This window comes from Solanum verrucosum, unplaced genomic scaffold (assembly GCF_900185275.1).
Source record: "Solanum verrucosum unplaced genomic scaffold, falcon-dt-bn FXZP01000481.1, whole genome shotgun sequence".
NCBI classification, from domain to species: Eukaryota; Viridiplantae; Streptophyta; class Magnoliopsida; order Solanales; family Solanaceae; genus Solanum; species Solanum verrucosum.
Genome location: NW_026020527.1, coordinates 8,744 through 22,390, shown reverse-complemented (window position 1 = coordinate 22,390; position 13,647 = coordinate 8,744). Strand labels below are relative to the sequence as shown.

The following is a 13,647-nucleotide window of genomic DNA, read 5'->3' as shown; positions in this document are numbered from 1 at the left end:
TAGAATATCTATTACAGTATCTTTTAATTCTAAACTTAATTAAGTAAATGTTAATTAAAGAGGAAAGACCCAATGTTGTCTATAGTCACTAGAGGCATAGGACCTAGATTATATTTATATTTAAAAATTATTACATAAAATATATTTATATATTAAATTTAACATATTGTTAATATATAAAATATATTTGCATACATGTAAGGTTGTTTGGTTCGAAAAATTTTCTGTTGTTTTCATAGATTAAAAAGATCATCCCAATTGTTCGGGACGGTTATACACTTAAATAAACGTCCACGGTTTTATTGAAAAAATAACATAAATCGATTCGATTCGATTAGGTTCGGTGATTTTTTATTTTCTTTTGATACCCCTAGCGTAGGGTGGTAGGAGAAAGAGGATTTTAATTATTTTTTAAAATTTATTTACTGCTAAACGCGCTTTTCTTTTTTTCTTTTTTGCCACGTCAGTTTTGGGGTAAAAATCATTTTTAAATAGTTTAGATATGTAAAAGGTCGTCATGATAGTTTAAGCGTGTAACTAATTTTTCGAGACAAGTTCAAGAGTAAATTTATGCATTTTCCCACATTAAAATAATATCTAAGAAAAAAGAAAATCTCAAATATCACACAATTGGTAATCACAATAATTAAAAATTGCACAAAATGAATATAAAACAACCAATGGCAATATCAAAATAGTAACAAATCAGTACGAAAATGGTGAAATACCCAAAATGAAAACAAGAATAGAATATTATCAGTCCAACAAATAATAAAAGTAAACATTTATCAAAAACAATAATAACAGACTTAGAAATAAACAAAAATGCAAAAACTAGAAGAGTCACAGTGGTGATTTGGTCGTTCGTGGTGACTGGTTGTCGGAGTTTACGCAGTTCGAAGCTCCTATTTGTTAGGAATTTATTCTGATTTTCTTATTTTATTTGAAATTTATTTTTTTCTCGAAGGAAAATCCAAATATTATCCTAAATGCTTCAATTTTTCTTGAAAAAAATTATAATTTTCTTTCATATTTGATTTATTCTTTTTTTAGAGGAAAAATTTGAACATCTTTAAATTGATTTTTATTCTCATTGCAGAACACAATAGAATTTATAATGCAATCGTTTAGAGATTTAAAGATCCCTATTCTCTCTACAGTTTTAATATTTTTTTTTTGTATTAGTTTTCATATATAGACCAATTAGTCAAACCATATAATAATATTTTGAAATTTAGTATAAGTTTTTTTCATCTAATTTATCAATGTCTTGATTTGCAATTGTAAGTTTTCGCATGATGCCCTAATCACTTTCGAACCCAACAAATTGCTAGTTGTTCCCTAAGCTTCGCTAGAGTCAGGAGTTTCGGCGGCTGGATTGTTGATGTTCGTTGGCTGCGCGAGTTTTTAGCTTGCTGGCTGGGTGTGACTGGTGGTTTGTGGCTGCGTGGTGGCTTGCCAATGAGGTGCGTGGACGGCTGTTTGGTTGTTGACTGATTGTTTGATAGTGAACAGTAACTGGGTGGTGGGGAGAGAGAAGAAGCAGCCATGGCATTGTGGTGATGGAAGGCTTCATTGCTCAAGCTCCGGTGAGCTCACCCGAAAACTAATGGAACAAAAATCTGAAAATTGATTTGCACGCTATTACATAGTAGGGGTTTACCTAGTGCATAAAGTGCTCACTATAGAGTACTCACCCGAAGGAGAGAAGCTGTGACAGAGATTGTAGCAGCGGCACGTTATCTAGGTTCCAAAAAAAAAAATTGAAAATCATTTACTTAAATATAAAAATTATTCACCATCTTTTTTATTTTGAAACTAAATAAAGATTATATAATCAATTTAAAACCACTCATTCTACAAAATTATGGACTATCAAAATCATGAGCTAATTAGATATATGTGTATGCAATGTATTCTTAAACTCTGCTAAAAATATTAAAATAAATATAAATAAATGTAACCAACCACATGTAACAAGTGTAATTTAACAAAAATGATGATTCAATGAAATTGAAACAATATTTTTTTTATGTGCAACCGGACTGTGACAAAAACAATAATAATCAAAATTAATTGATAAATTTTTTAATATCTTCATAAATAAAGATAATTATCGATAAACCACATTAAAATTACAATATATGAATTTTTTTCAACATTTAACGAATAAAATACTTATAAGCAGAACTTTGAAAATATCATAACAAAATTGAATTTCAACTTAACGGTTAATTCACCATTGTAGCCTTTCTTTGATATTTGGCAAGTTGATAATCATCTTGAATTGTTGTATCCGATCGTATAATTTAATTTCTAAGTTTAATTTGATTTGATGTTGAAAGCTGGAAAAGGAAGGTAATTTGATTGTGATGGTTATATAATTGGATTTGGTTACTCTAAACTTTACTTCGCTTCTTACAACATGTAAGAATTTTAGAACAAGTTGCTTGCATATATATAGTGGTTGATAGAAATTTTTTCAAGAAGTATGCTTTCCTTGCCTGATATAATAGCTTTCGTCTCATCTTCTTTGGATCGATGGGGCAGACTCAAAAAACAACGAGTCTTAAGCCAACTCAAAAATGCAAGTGTGGCGTCCAAATGACTCATACGAGGGGTCTTCATGCACAAAAAGAGACAAAGTTTAATAACTAATCATGACAAAACTAATCCTCATCTGGATCCCCCTCCCCCTCTCTCTCTTTCGTCTCCTCTTTTCTATCTTAAAACAAATACAAATAGTAATAATTAATTATACAAATATAAATGTTAATAGTTAATGATACAAACATATAGATCATTTTCAGTGATACGAGATACAAAGACATATGACAGCGGATTAATACTAATACATATAAGGCAACAAATACAAATACAAAAGCCAAGAAATATATATATATATATATATATATATATATACAAAATACACATGGCAACAAATGAATACTGTCTTTCAATGATACAAATACAAATACACGTGAATATAAATGCAAATGTTATGAAATACAACGTTGATACAGTTGTATTTGTTGATACAAATTGTATTTTGTCAATACACTTGAACTTGATACAATTGTAGTCGTTGATACAATTTATTCATTATTACTAATTGTATTCCTTAACACATATACATACTAGTTACATTTATACAACACATATATAAATACATAAATTATATCCGTTAATACAATTGTGCTCGTTGATACAAATACATGCTAGTTAAAAATATATAATTATCCCGCATATATACAAATACAACTCGCATCTCTCTTCTCTCCCAAACCCGCTCGCTTCTCTTCTCATTATAACAAATAGGCTATAGCTACGAATCGTAATTAAGCAAACTACAGCTACAGAGTCTTATTATGTTTCTAGCATAAGCTATTTTTAACCTTAACTCTTTTTAAGGAACAGCCCAATTGCCTTATATTGGAGGGGGAAGAATCAACTATATATACTATGCAAAATTAGACCCATATTTATGAACTATATATATTATGCAAAATTAGACACATTTATGAAATATACCAAGAATTTTCAGTTCACAAAATGTTTCAGTTTACAAAATGTTACCGAAGTTATATTCTTATGAAATATATACAAAATATTGGTTAAAGGCTTACAAAGTTTGCTTAAAATTTTGCGTATGAAATTGATAAACAATATGTAGATCTCATTTAAAATTAAGAATTTACAAATGTTCTGTGTACGAAAAGTATATTTAACATGTACGAAATGTGTGCATCTCGCTCAAGACTAGAATTGCACTCATCTATGTTGTGAATTTCACATGTTTTAAGCCACCAAACTGCTTGAGAGTTCCTTTCACATCCCCAACAGTGAGCATGCAAGAATACTTGATTTCTTTGATGATAATACTACAAATCACTAGTCAAACCAAAATTCCTCAGAAATTTCAGCTTTACTAAAACAACAATTCACAAATCATATAGGTCAAGAACAGTAGCATCTATCAGCACTCAGTAGTCCCCCTCTAACGGCAAACATGCTTCAATGTTTTGGATTAAAGTTCCGGGTTAATAAGCACTACCATTATGCTACCCTAAGTTTTCTGAGTGCTCCGTCTAGCCCAGAAAACACATCCGCTCCTAAAATTCAAACCCCAGCCCCTTTCACTCAAACAGTTGAAAATAAAATATTGCATCCAAAACACTACTCATTCAATTTAAAATTCAAGAACAATCTGCAAAGCATGATCATACAGCAACCTAATCCTTTTGCCACTAAAGCAAGAAATTAAACTATAACCCACCAACGGGAAATTTTAAACATAACCAGTACATAATCCCTAACAAATATCTTAAGACATATATCGCCAGCAGCGCATAAAAGAAAGCATGTAACAAACTGGAACTGACAAGTAGATAATTTATCGCTTTTTTGAGACACCAACAGTCTTTCCCCTGCGGCCAGTGGTCTTTGTGTGCTGACCACGAACTCGGAGGCCCCAGTAGTGACGTAAACCACGATGATTCCTGCAATCACCAGAGGATAAATAAATAAGATAAAAAGGAAGTGCACAAATAAAGAAGGTTTTAAATTACTTCTACTCTACTACTACTTTTTTTTTGAAATAGGTAACTTTACTCTACTACTACTACTACTTTTTTGACAAGGTACTTCAACTCTTGACCATATGTTTCCCTTATTTGCAAAATGCTGTGTGTATTCTCTTTATTTTGTTAATCAAAAGCTAAATGAATTATTTCAACAGCAAAAGCATTGGGTAAACTACCTGATCTTTTTCAGGCGCTCCAGATCATCCCTAAGTTTCATGTCAAGAGCATTAGAGGTAACTTGTGAAAACTTCCCATCCTTGTAATCCTTCTGCCTGTTCAAAAACCAATCAGGGATTTTGAATTGACGAGGATTGGCAACAACCACCATGACACTGTCAAGCTCTGCAGTAGTGAGTTCACCAGCCCTACAGAAAGGAGAAGCAAGAAGAACTCAGATTAAATTTCAAGAGATAAAATACAAAGTGGGAACGTCTACAGAGCTGTGAACTCATGATACCCTTGTATGGCGGAAAAATGTATGGCGTGAGCAACAAACTACAGGTATAAATCAACCTACACAGAAATCTCAAAGACTATGGACAGGAAAGTTTTCAAGCTTCCACTTCATTTTATTGGACCTCCGTTAAATGTATAGTGCTTTAGTTTTGACTAGGAACCAAATTTATGAAAAAAAGGGATATTAGTTAATCCAGTGGTCAATAATTAAAGATATGCATAATGCACCAAAATGGCCTATGAATCTTGTGGTTTTAAACATGCTATAGAATGTTAGATTTAAAGAGTTATCAAAATTAGTAAGAGGAGGTAAAAAAGGACATTTTAATTGAAAAGGAGGGAGGTAATAAAAAGGAATAACAAGGATGAACAATTTTCAATCAGCTTGAAACTGTTCTTTTTCTGAAAATGTAACAAAAGGAAATATGGGGTCAGTTGAACCTGTAATCACAACTTAAAACTGATGTTAAAGTCGAAAAGAAGTTGTCCTGGCATGTACATAGAACAGGAAAAAAAACACTAAAGATCGGGCTTTTTCATAATCACTGCCAAAATAGATGGAGAAGGCAATATGGGAAATAAAAAAGAGCAATTCTTTTGACAAACAACTTTCTTTCTCCAATACTCTTAGATAGTCACCCTGGTCCCGAAGAATAACACCATAGACCAGGTTATAAACCAAATCAATCACTCTCTATTAGAACACAATTCCCAATTCATCAGTCTTCCCAACAATCCACCACAGACAAATCTCTAGGCCCAATCATCTTCATTCATGCATCATGACCACAATGATGCCTCGTTACTAAATTGCAGATTAACAGTCCTCAAAGTAGTACAAGGAACAGCTTTGCATCTATGTCCCTAAGCCTATTGGTTAATAGAGAATTAAAACCCAAGAGATGCACTCAACCAGAGTGTTATATGGAAGGATAAAAATCAACTACAAATAATACACAAAATAATATCTGCAAACGATAAAATGCACACACCTAGAAACAACAGTAAAGTTCTATTTCTGACAAATCAATAAATCGAATAGTGAAATGCATACTATGATTATATGACCGAGACAGTTAACTTAAAGGATAAACAGAAACAGTAAGGGCATTTGGGAATATACTAGTTGAAAGGGCTAACCTCTTGTTCATGTCGATATCGGCTTTCTTGCATGCAATGTTCGCGAAACGACGGCCAATACCTTTAATGGAGGTCAAGGCGAACATGATCTTCTGCTTTCCATCGACGTTGGTGTTTTGCACACGAAGAATGTGCTGAAACTCTTCATTCGCAACAAGCGACTGAAATCACCAACACACAAAAACACCAAATTAATTTCAAAACATTATTAATCATAAAAGTGCGAGAAGAAAGAGTAGGTGTTTGGGTAAACCATTGCTAGCTTCTTCTGAATCTTCCTCTCTGCGGCGGCGGCGGCTTCTTCAACAGATACGGACCTCCAAAACCCTACAGGCGGGGATTAGAGTTTTCCCTTTTTATATAAAATGAAATGGGGTAATATCGTAATTACAATTACCTCAGGTCGCAGTATTTAACCAAAATTATAAAAAAAAAAATTGCCTTTGATTAAAAGTGTTTTTTTTTTTTTTTTTTTTTTTTTTTAGAGAAAAGACATACAGTCACTGCTGAACTTGTACCGGATTTTCAAAAAGACACTTTAATTTTGCAACCGTTCTATTACTCCACTATACAATTTTGAGCAGATATTATTCTATTATTTTTCGATCAGCCCCAAATTTTAAGAAGCAAGTGTGTTCACACACCAATCATTACATGACACGTGTTACTTAAATTAAAAATGTGATCGCTACATAAAAAATCACTCAGTTTTAACAAGACAATTATATCATCAAACAAATATTATGATAAATTATGTAAAAGATAAAAATTATTAGATATGAAGATATTTTTAATCATTCATTATATATTTACAATTCTTGAGATATGTGATGATGTCAAATCATTTAATTTTTGTTGAAATATTTTTAAAATCTACTAAAAATTTTTCATATAACAGTCGATTATTGGAAAGGTTGTTCAAAAGCTTAGTAAAATTATTTATGTCTACGCGAAGCGCGGGTAAATTACCTAGTTATAAAAAAATTGCCTTTGATTAAAAGATTTTTTTTTAGAGAAAAGACATAAAGTCAATGCTGAACTTGTACCGGATTTTCAAAAAGACACCTTAACTTTGCAACCATCCTATTAACCCACTAAATAATTTTGAACAGATATTATTATATCATTTTTCGATCAGCCCCAAATTTTAAGAAGCAAGTGTGTTCACACACCAATCATTACATGACACGTGTTAATTAAATTTAAAATGTAATTTTTTTTTTCATTTTAAGTTTTTCCTTTATCTTTTATTTTTTTTATTTCTCGCTCTTACTTTTTGACTTTTAATTTTGATTTATCTTAAATTTCACTTCATCTTCCACATTCCACTTTCAAGTGATTCATCCCTCCATTTTCTTTTTTTTCTTCACCTTCCACCTCCATGTCAAATTGAACCCCACTCACTTTTTTTTTCTTTTCTTTTTCTTCTTCTTTCTCCGGTCAAATTCTTTATAGAATTCATACTATTTTTTAGACTTTATTGAATTATTGATAACAAATTAATTATTTTTCTAAGAAAATTTAAAATTTTGAAGGTATAATCAACTACTCATTTTCATATAACTTCAAAATTATAAATGATAATTTTAAAAGAATCAATGAATTCCCCGAAAATTGAAAGAACTTAATTGAAATAGGATAAAAAAAAAACTATATGATACTTCCTAATCATCTTAAATTCTAATGGGTTTATCAAATTATTCGAAATGTAAGAAAATATTTAGATAAAATTTTAAAATTAAAGAGAGTAATACTAATAGTAGTAAAAAAGGGAAGGTGAAGTTGTGGTAAAGATGATGACATTGAAAGTGAGAAGCTTCAATGAATGGAGATGACAATGGATTTTAAAAGAAGAAAGAAAGAAAGAGAAAAAATAAAAAGGAAAAAAAGTTAAAATAACAAGAAAAATAAGAAAATATATTTTATAATAAAATACTTGTAAAAATAAAATCATATTAGTTATTTTAGGTTGTGAACTTTCTTTGAGAGAGTGCACACCACTCTCTATGTCAGGTAGACGAAAAATGATATAATAATATCTATTCAAAATTGTTTAGTGGGGTAATAAGACGGTTGCAAAGTTAAGGTGTCTTTTTGAAAATTCGGGACAACTTCAATGGTGACTTTATGTCTTTTTTCTTTTCTTTTTTTATAATAAACGAAACTGTTTTTTCTAAAATTATTATTTAATTACTTTTATAATATTGATTCCTAAAATATATCAAAAGAATTGTGAAAAATTAAGGACTCGTAAAGTATATGATAACAAAATATAATAGAAAAGACATAAAGTGACACCTGAAGTTGTTTCGGATTTTCAAAAATACACATTAACTATGCAGGCGTTCTATTGCCCCCTAAACAATTTCGAACTTATATTATTACATTATTTTTCGATCAGTCCCAAATTTTAAAAAGCAAATGTTATCACACATAATCATCATATGACACGTGTTAATTTAATTTGAAATATAATATTTTTTCATTTTAAGTTTTTCTTTATTTCTATCTCTCTCTCTTACTTTCTTACTTATTTTAATTTCATTTTAAATTATACTTCGTCTTCCACCTTCACTTTCAAGCTACCCTTCTCTCCATTTTTTTTTTCTTCTTCTTCGCCTCCCACTCTCACTCCACCCCCACATCAAGTTGAGTCCCCCTTCATTTTCTTTCTTTTCTTTTTCTTCTTCTTCATTCAAACTCCTTTTTTTCAGTGCATTTTTTTTATATAAAAAATCAACCTGTTTTCTAGACTTTATTGAGTTATTGGGAAAAATCAAAATTTTAAAGGTATCATCAATTAATTTATCTCCTTCTTATATAACTTCAAAATTGGAAATTATAACTTTGAAAGAATTGATGAATTTCCTGAAAATTGGAAAAGCTTAATTGAAATTCAGATAAACAAAACTAAATGATACCTACTATTATCTTAAAATATAATGGGTATATCAAATTGTTCGAAATGTAAAAAAAATATTTAGATATAATTTTTAAATTGAAGAGAGTTAAACTAAAAATAGTAAAAAGAGGTGGTGGGGGTGGAGCTACGGCATTGAAAGTGAGAAGTTTCAATGGAGATAACAATGATTTTTTGAAGAAGAAGGGAGTAAGAAAAAGGAAAAATAATAAAGAAAAACATATGGTCAGAAGCACCAGAATCAAGAATCCATTGATCCTGGGACGAAGACTGTGCAACATAAGCAAATGAGTTACCAGGTTGTATTGTGCAAGTAGGTGATGATTGTTGTCTTGATGTTTGATACTGAAGGTGGTCATTATAGTTTGCTCCAGTTATAGTGATAGATTGAGATGATCCATCCATTATATGAATTTTTTTACCAAATTAAGCCATTATTTAAAGCAATTCACCAAAATAATAAGTTTTTCTAAAATTTTACAAAACTAGTATAAACGTATTCCACAATAACGTTTTAGGATATATTTTATTTTAAAAAAATTCAGTTGTTTGTTGACGGCGTTAGATTGAGAAACATTACTCACAGTAACGTTTTACACTAAAAACGTTACTCACCGTTACATTTTATAATATGTGACTTTGAATCACGTTTTACTCCTAAAACGTTACTCACAGTAACGTTCCTTAAGAATCCAATCACGCAAATATAGCTATAAAATGTTACACTCAATAACGTTTTACCTTAAAAACGTGATTGTCACTTACGACACTGTGAGTAACGTTTTTATTATAAACCTTAAATATGCTACCGAAGTGAAGACTAACCTGTTGTTTTTTCTAATGTTTATATAAAGAATTTAATTTCTTTCCTTTTTCTTTTGTTATTGGTGTCCCGCCTATTTACTGTAACACCCCAGAAAATTTTCGAACTAAGACTCGAACCGTTCTTCGTAGTGAGTGAGATTTTACCAAGGAATTTAAAATTTCTTAAGTGTTAAGGTCACTAGATGTAGCACCTTGAGTTTTAAAAAGAATTAAATTGGAAATAGCAAAATCTGAAATTTTGCAAGTTATGCTTAAGTATGAGTTTTGGGTCGACTTCAAACAACCATAATTCCTAGCTCAGGATGAATTAGGTGTGCTACCAGATACCGTAGCGAAGATCTTTAAATTATCTTTCCAACGCCGCTGAGTTTGCTAAGTTTCGAGGTCAGATGAGGGAGATATGGCCTTTTGAAGATCGGCTGTCCAGTTAAGGAAAGTTAGCCGAAAATAAAGAGGGGTATTTTGGTCTTTTCCTTACCCAACCAGATTTAATTCGTTTTTAGTAATATTTTAAGGGTCTAATACTATTAGGTTCAGTTTTATAATCCTAAAATTGGCCTAGGGTTTTAGTTGAGAGTTCAAGAAGAGAAAAGAAGAGAGAAGAGGAGCAAAGAGGAGAGGATCAAGCGTTCGTCGAGATTCTTGCGTGTTGTAGCGGATTTTCGCCATGGATTTAATCCCTAAGAGGTATGTAAGCTTCCATAGTGTTGGGTTCTTTCACCCACACGCCAATCATGATTTATTCAGCGTAATTTCGTTCTTGAAATTTAAAGATTAGAGTTCTTGATGAGTTCTTGATAAGTGTTCTTGAAGTTTCATTAAGTTTTGAAGTAAGATTCTGCTTAGGTCAACTTTAAACGACCATATCTCTTATAATATTAAGAGTTACGTGAGCCATAACCTATCCAATTAAAGGTAATTGAATCTACTTTCCAACCCCACCAGTTTCACGTCAATCCAATATATGAGTAAAAAGTTATGACTATTTTAGTAACCTATACAGTGCTGTTACGAATTAGCCGACGGGAAAATATTAAAAAGAGTCATTTTTGTCTTTTTACCTCCAAGAAACCATAAATGAAATTATTGACTAATAAAAGGCTCAAAACAATCAAATTTTCATCTTCACTAATGAAAATCATAATTCTTGGCCATAGAGATTTCAAGAAACTAATTCAAAAATCTCAAGAAAGGTCTTCTTGATTGTTTACCTTCAAGCTAGGGTTTCAAGGCTTCTAATCAAGTTCTTCTTCAAGATTCTTAAAGATTCTTCAAGATTCTTCAAGAATCTTGTTTTTCTAGGTATGTAAGGCTATCATAGTGTTGGACTAGTTCGTCCTCACGCCCTACCTCTACTTTCAGATCAGTAAAAGAGTAATCTAAGATACTTTCCCTAAATTTGAGTATTCTTGAGATAAGTTGATTTTGAGTTCTTGAATTCACGTTTCTTTTAAAAGTTATATTCCTAATTATCGAATAGCTATATTGTTATTGAGATCCTTCATATCATGAATCATAACTCTTGAATTCATAATTCAAATTCAAGAGAGAGTTAAGATTAGAGTTCAAGAAAGCCTTTGAGTTCAATTGTGAATCCTTTGAGATCAACTATCGATTTGAACTAAGTTTTGAGGAAGTAAGTCAGAGAATGAGAAGATTCACATACATGAGTTTCATAATATTATGTAGACCTACGAGTCAAGTCGTTCATGCCCATAAATTCCGCATGAACTCCAGAAGTTGAGTATCTTTGAGAGGAGTAGTATCTTCAAGTTTTAAGTCTTGAGTATTGAGTTCCTAATCCCCTTTGAGATTATATTTCTAAGCATGAGACTATTACATGTTACCCATAAAGTCTTTGAGTTGAATTGTTCATGCCCATAATTCCGCATGAATCCTATAAGTCGAGCAGTCTTGAGAAGAGAAGTATCTTTGAGTCCTTGAGTTGAGTCGTTCATGGTCATAATTCCGCATGAACCCTCTGAGTTGAGCATTCTTGAAATGAGTAGTATTATTGAAGTTCTTGAGTTCCAAGTATTTGAGTTCTATCTGTGGTTATTGAAAACCTTGCATTGAGTCGTTCATGTCCATCATTCGACACGAACCACATTTTAAGAAGTCTTTTACAAATGTTTTACCTTTGTTTTAAGACTTAAGTTTTGAGTTTAGTAAAGAGTGAAGAGTAAAGTTTGAAGTCCTTTTCTTCAAAAGTATATGGGGACTAAGTATTCCCAAAGAGTTTATAAATGTTTTCACATTTAAATAAGAACGGAAACTGAGATTTCCAAAGGGCCTTCGGGCTAGTTTTCAGAAAAGAGTAATAGCTTTCTAAATGAAGCAAGCAGGGAAATTGAGATTTCCAAGATAGCCTTTGAGCTAAGTTTTTGAGCAATTATCTCAAATCAGCAGAAAAAAGTATGTTTTTAAAACATAAGAGCTAGTATATTTTGGGAGTAGTATTGAGCACCGATATGGGGGAGAGTTCAGACAACTCACAGCCCCCATAAACCATATAGCCATCATGGGTAGAAAATTGTCATACTTTTTAGATGAACCTTTTTCACATAGACTAGTGGATCCATTAGTAGTTCAGGTTCTATACATTTGGCCGGGTATAGGATGCGCTGGCAGCGTGAGGTAGATCGCTGTATCATCACTATAGCTCTTATGTGATGGTTGTCGGTTAGAGAAACTTCCACAGAAGTTATTGTATTTTTATATACATCAGTTTATTGTATTTTTATACACATTTCAGAGTTATGTTGTATCCTTGCATACACACAGATTTCAGAGCATATTTTTAAACAGTTTGTTTCTTTATATTGCACTTGTTTTAAATTGCTTTATATTGAAATGAGTTCAGTCATATTGAGTTGAGTATTCAAAGTTGAGTATCCAGAGTTGAGCATCCAGAGTCGAATATCATATCCTTGAGTTGAGTATCTTATTCTTGAGTACTTCTGAGTTGAGTAAGTTTGAGTAGTTTGGAGTATTCCTTGAGTTGAGTAAGTTTGAAAAGAGGCAAATATGTTTCCTTTTTATCAAGTTTCAAGCTTATGTTTATGTTTTAGAATACCCCTTACATGCTCGTACATTCCACGTACTGAGCCATTTGGCCTGCATCTTCTCATGATGCAGACACAGGTATTCAGGATCATCAACAGGAGCTTCGTTGATACATCCAAGAGTTCGAGTTAGCTATGGTGAGCCTCCTTGCTTTCGGAGGATTTCATTTACCTCTCGGTTATATCAGTTCTTAGGATGTCGTGGGTCTTGTCCCGACTTCCATCTTTATCAGTTAGAGGCTTCATAGATAGTCAGTATAGTTGAAAAGTCTGTATCATTTATTTTATTAAATGTTTTAAAGACTAAAGTTGCCTTTTTATGGCGAGTTGTATATATTTTATTATACAAAGTTTTCTTTGGACTTAAAGTTTGTATTTAAGTTTTACGAACTTTTATTTCAGTTTTTAAGCTTTGTATGCTTGAATCAGTTTTCCGCTTGTAGTCAGCAAGGATGAGGGTTCGCTTGGGGACCAGCAATGGTCTTCGAGTGCCGGCCACGTCCAGGGTGTAGACTCGGGTCGTGACAAACTTGGTATCAGAGCACAGAGTTTAAGTGTCCTAGGGTGTCTATGAAGCCGTGTCAATAGGATCTTGTTTATGGTTGTGAGGGCCCCACTTCTATAAATGAGGGACTACAGACATTTAAGAAAAGTATCC

The 13,647-nt window shown here is 31.9% G+C and overlaps 1 protein-coding gene across 1 annotated transcript; it reads right to left on the bottom strand.

Annotated features, from left to right (window-relative positions):
- Positions 1 to 4,162: 4,162 nt before the first annotated feature.
- LOC125809879 (40S ribosomal protein S18-like) lies at positions 4,163 to 6,550 on the bottom strand. Its single transcript, XM_049489435.1, has 4 exons — positions 6,433 to 6,550; positions 6,180 to 6,340; positions 4,760 to 4,948; positions 4,163 to 4,499 (listed from the first exon to the last, which is right to left on the bottom strand). Exons 1-4 carry the CDS (start codon positions 6,433 to 6,435, stop codon positions 4,394 to 4,396), a joined length of 459 nt encoding a protein of 152 aa, XP_049345392.1. The 5' UTR covers positions 6,436 to 6,550; the 3' UTR covers positions 4,163 to 4,393.
- Between the last annotated feature and the right edge of the window lie 7,097 nt (positions 6,551 to 13,647).

Excerpts from the sequence above, each read along its gene's own strand:
- LOC125809879 (XM_049489435.1), bottom strand. Across the intron at positions 4,949-6,179 it reads GATATCGACATGAACAAGAG|GGCTGGTGAACTCACTACTG; the intron begins GTTAGCCCTTTC and ends TCCTTTCTGTAG. Across the intron at positions 4,500-4,759 it reads GAGCGCCTGAAAAAGATCAG|GAATCATCGTGGTTTACGTC; the intron begins GTAGTTTACCCA and ends TGGTGATTGCAG.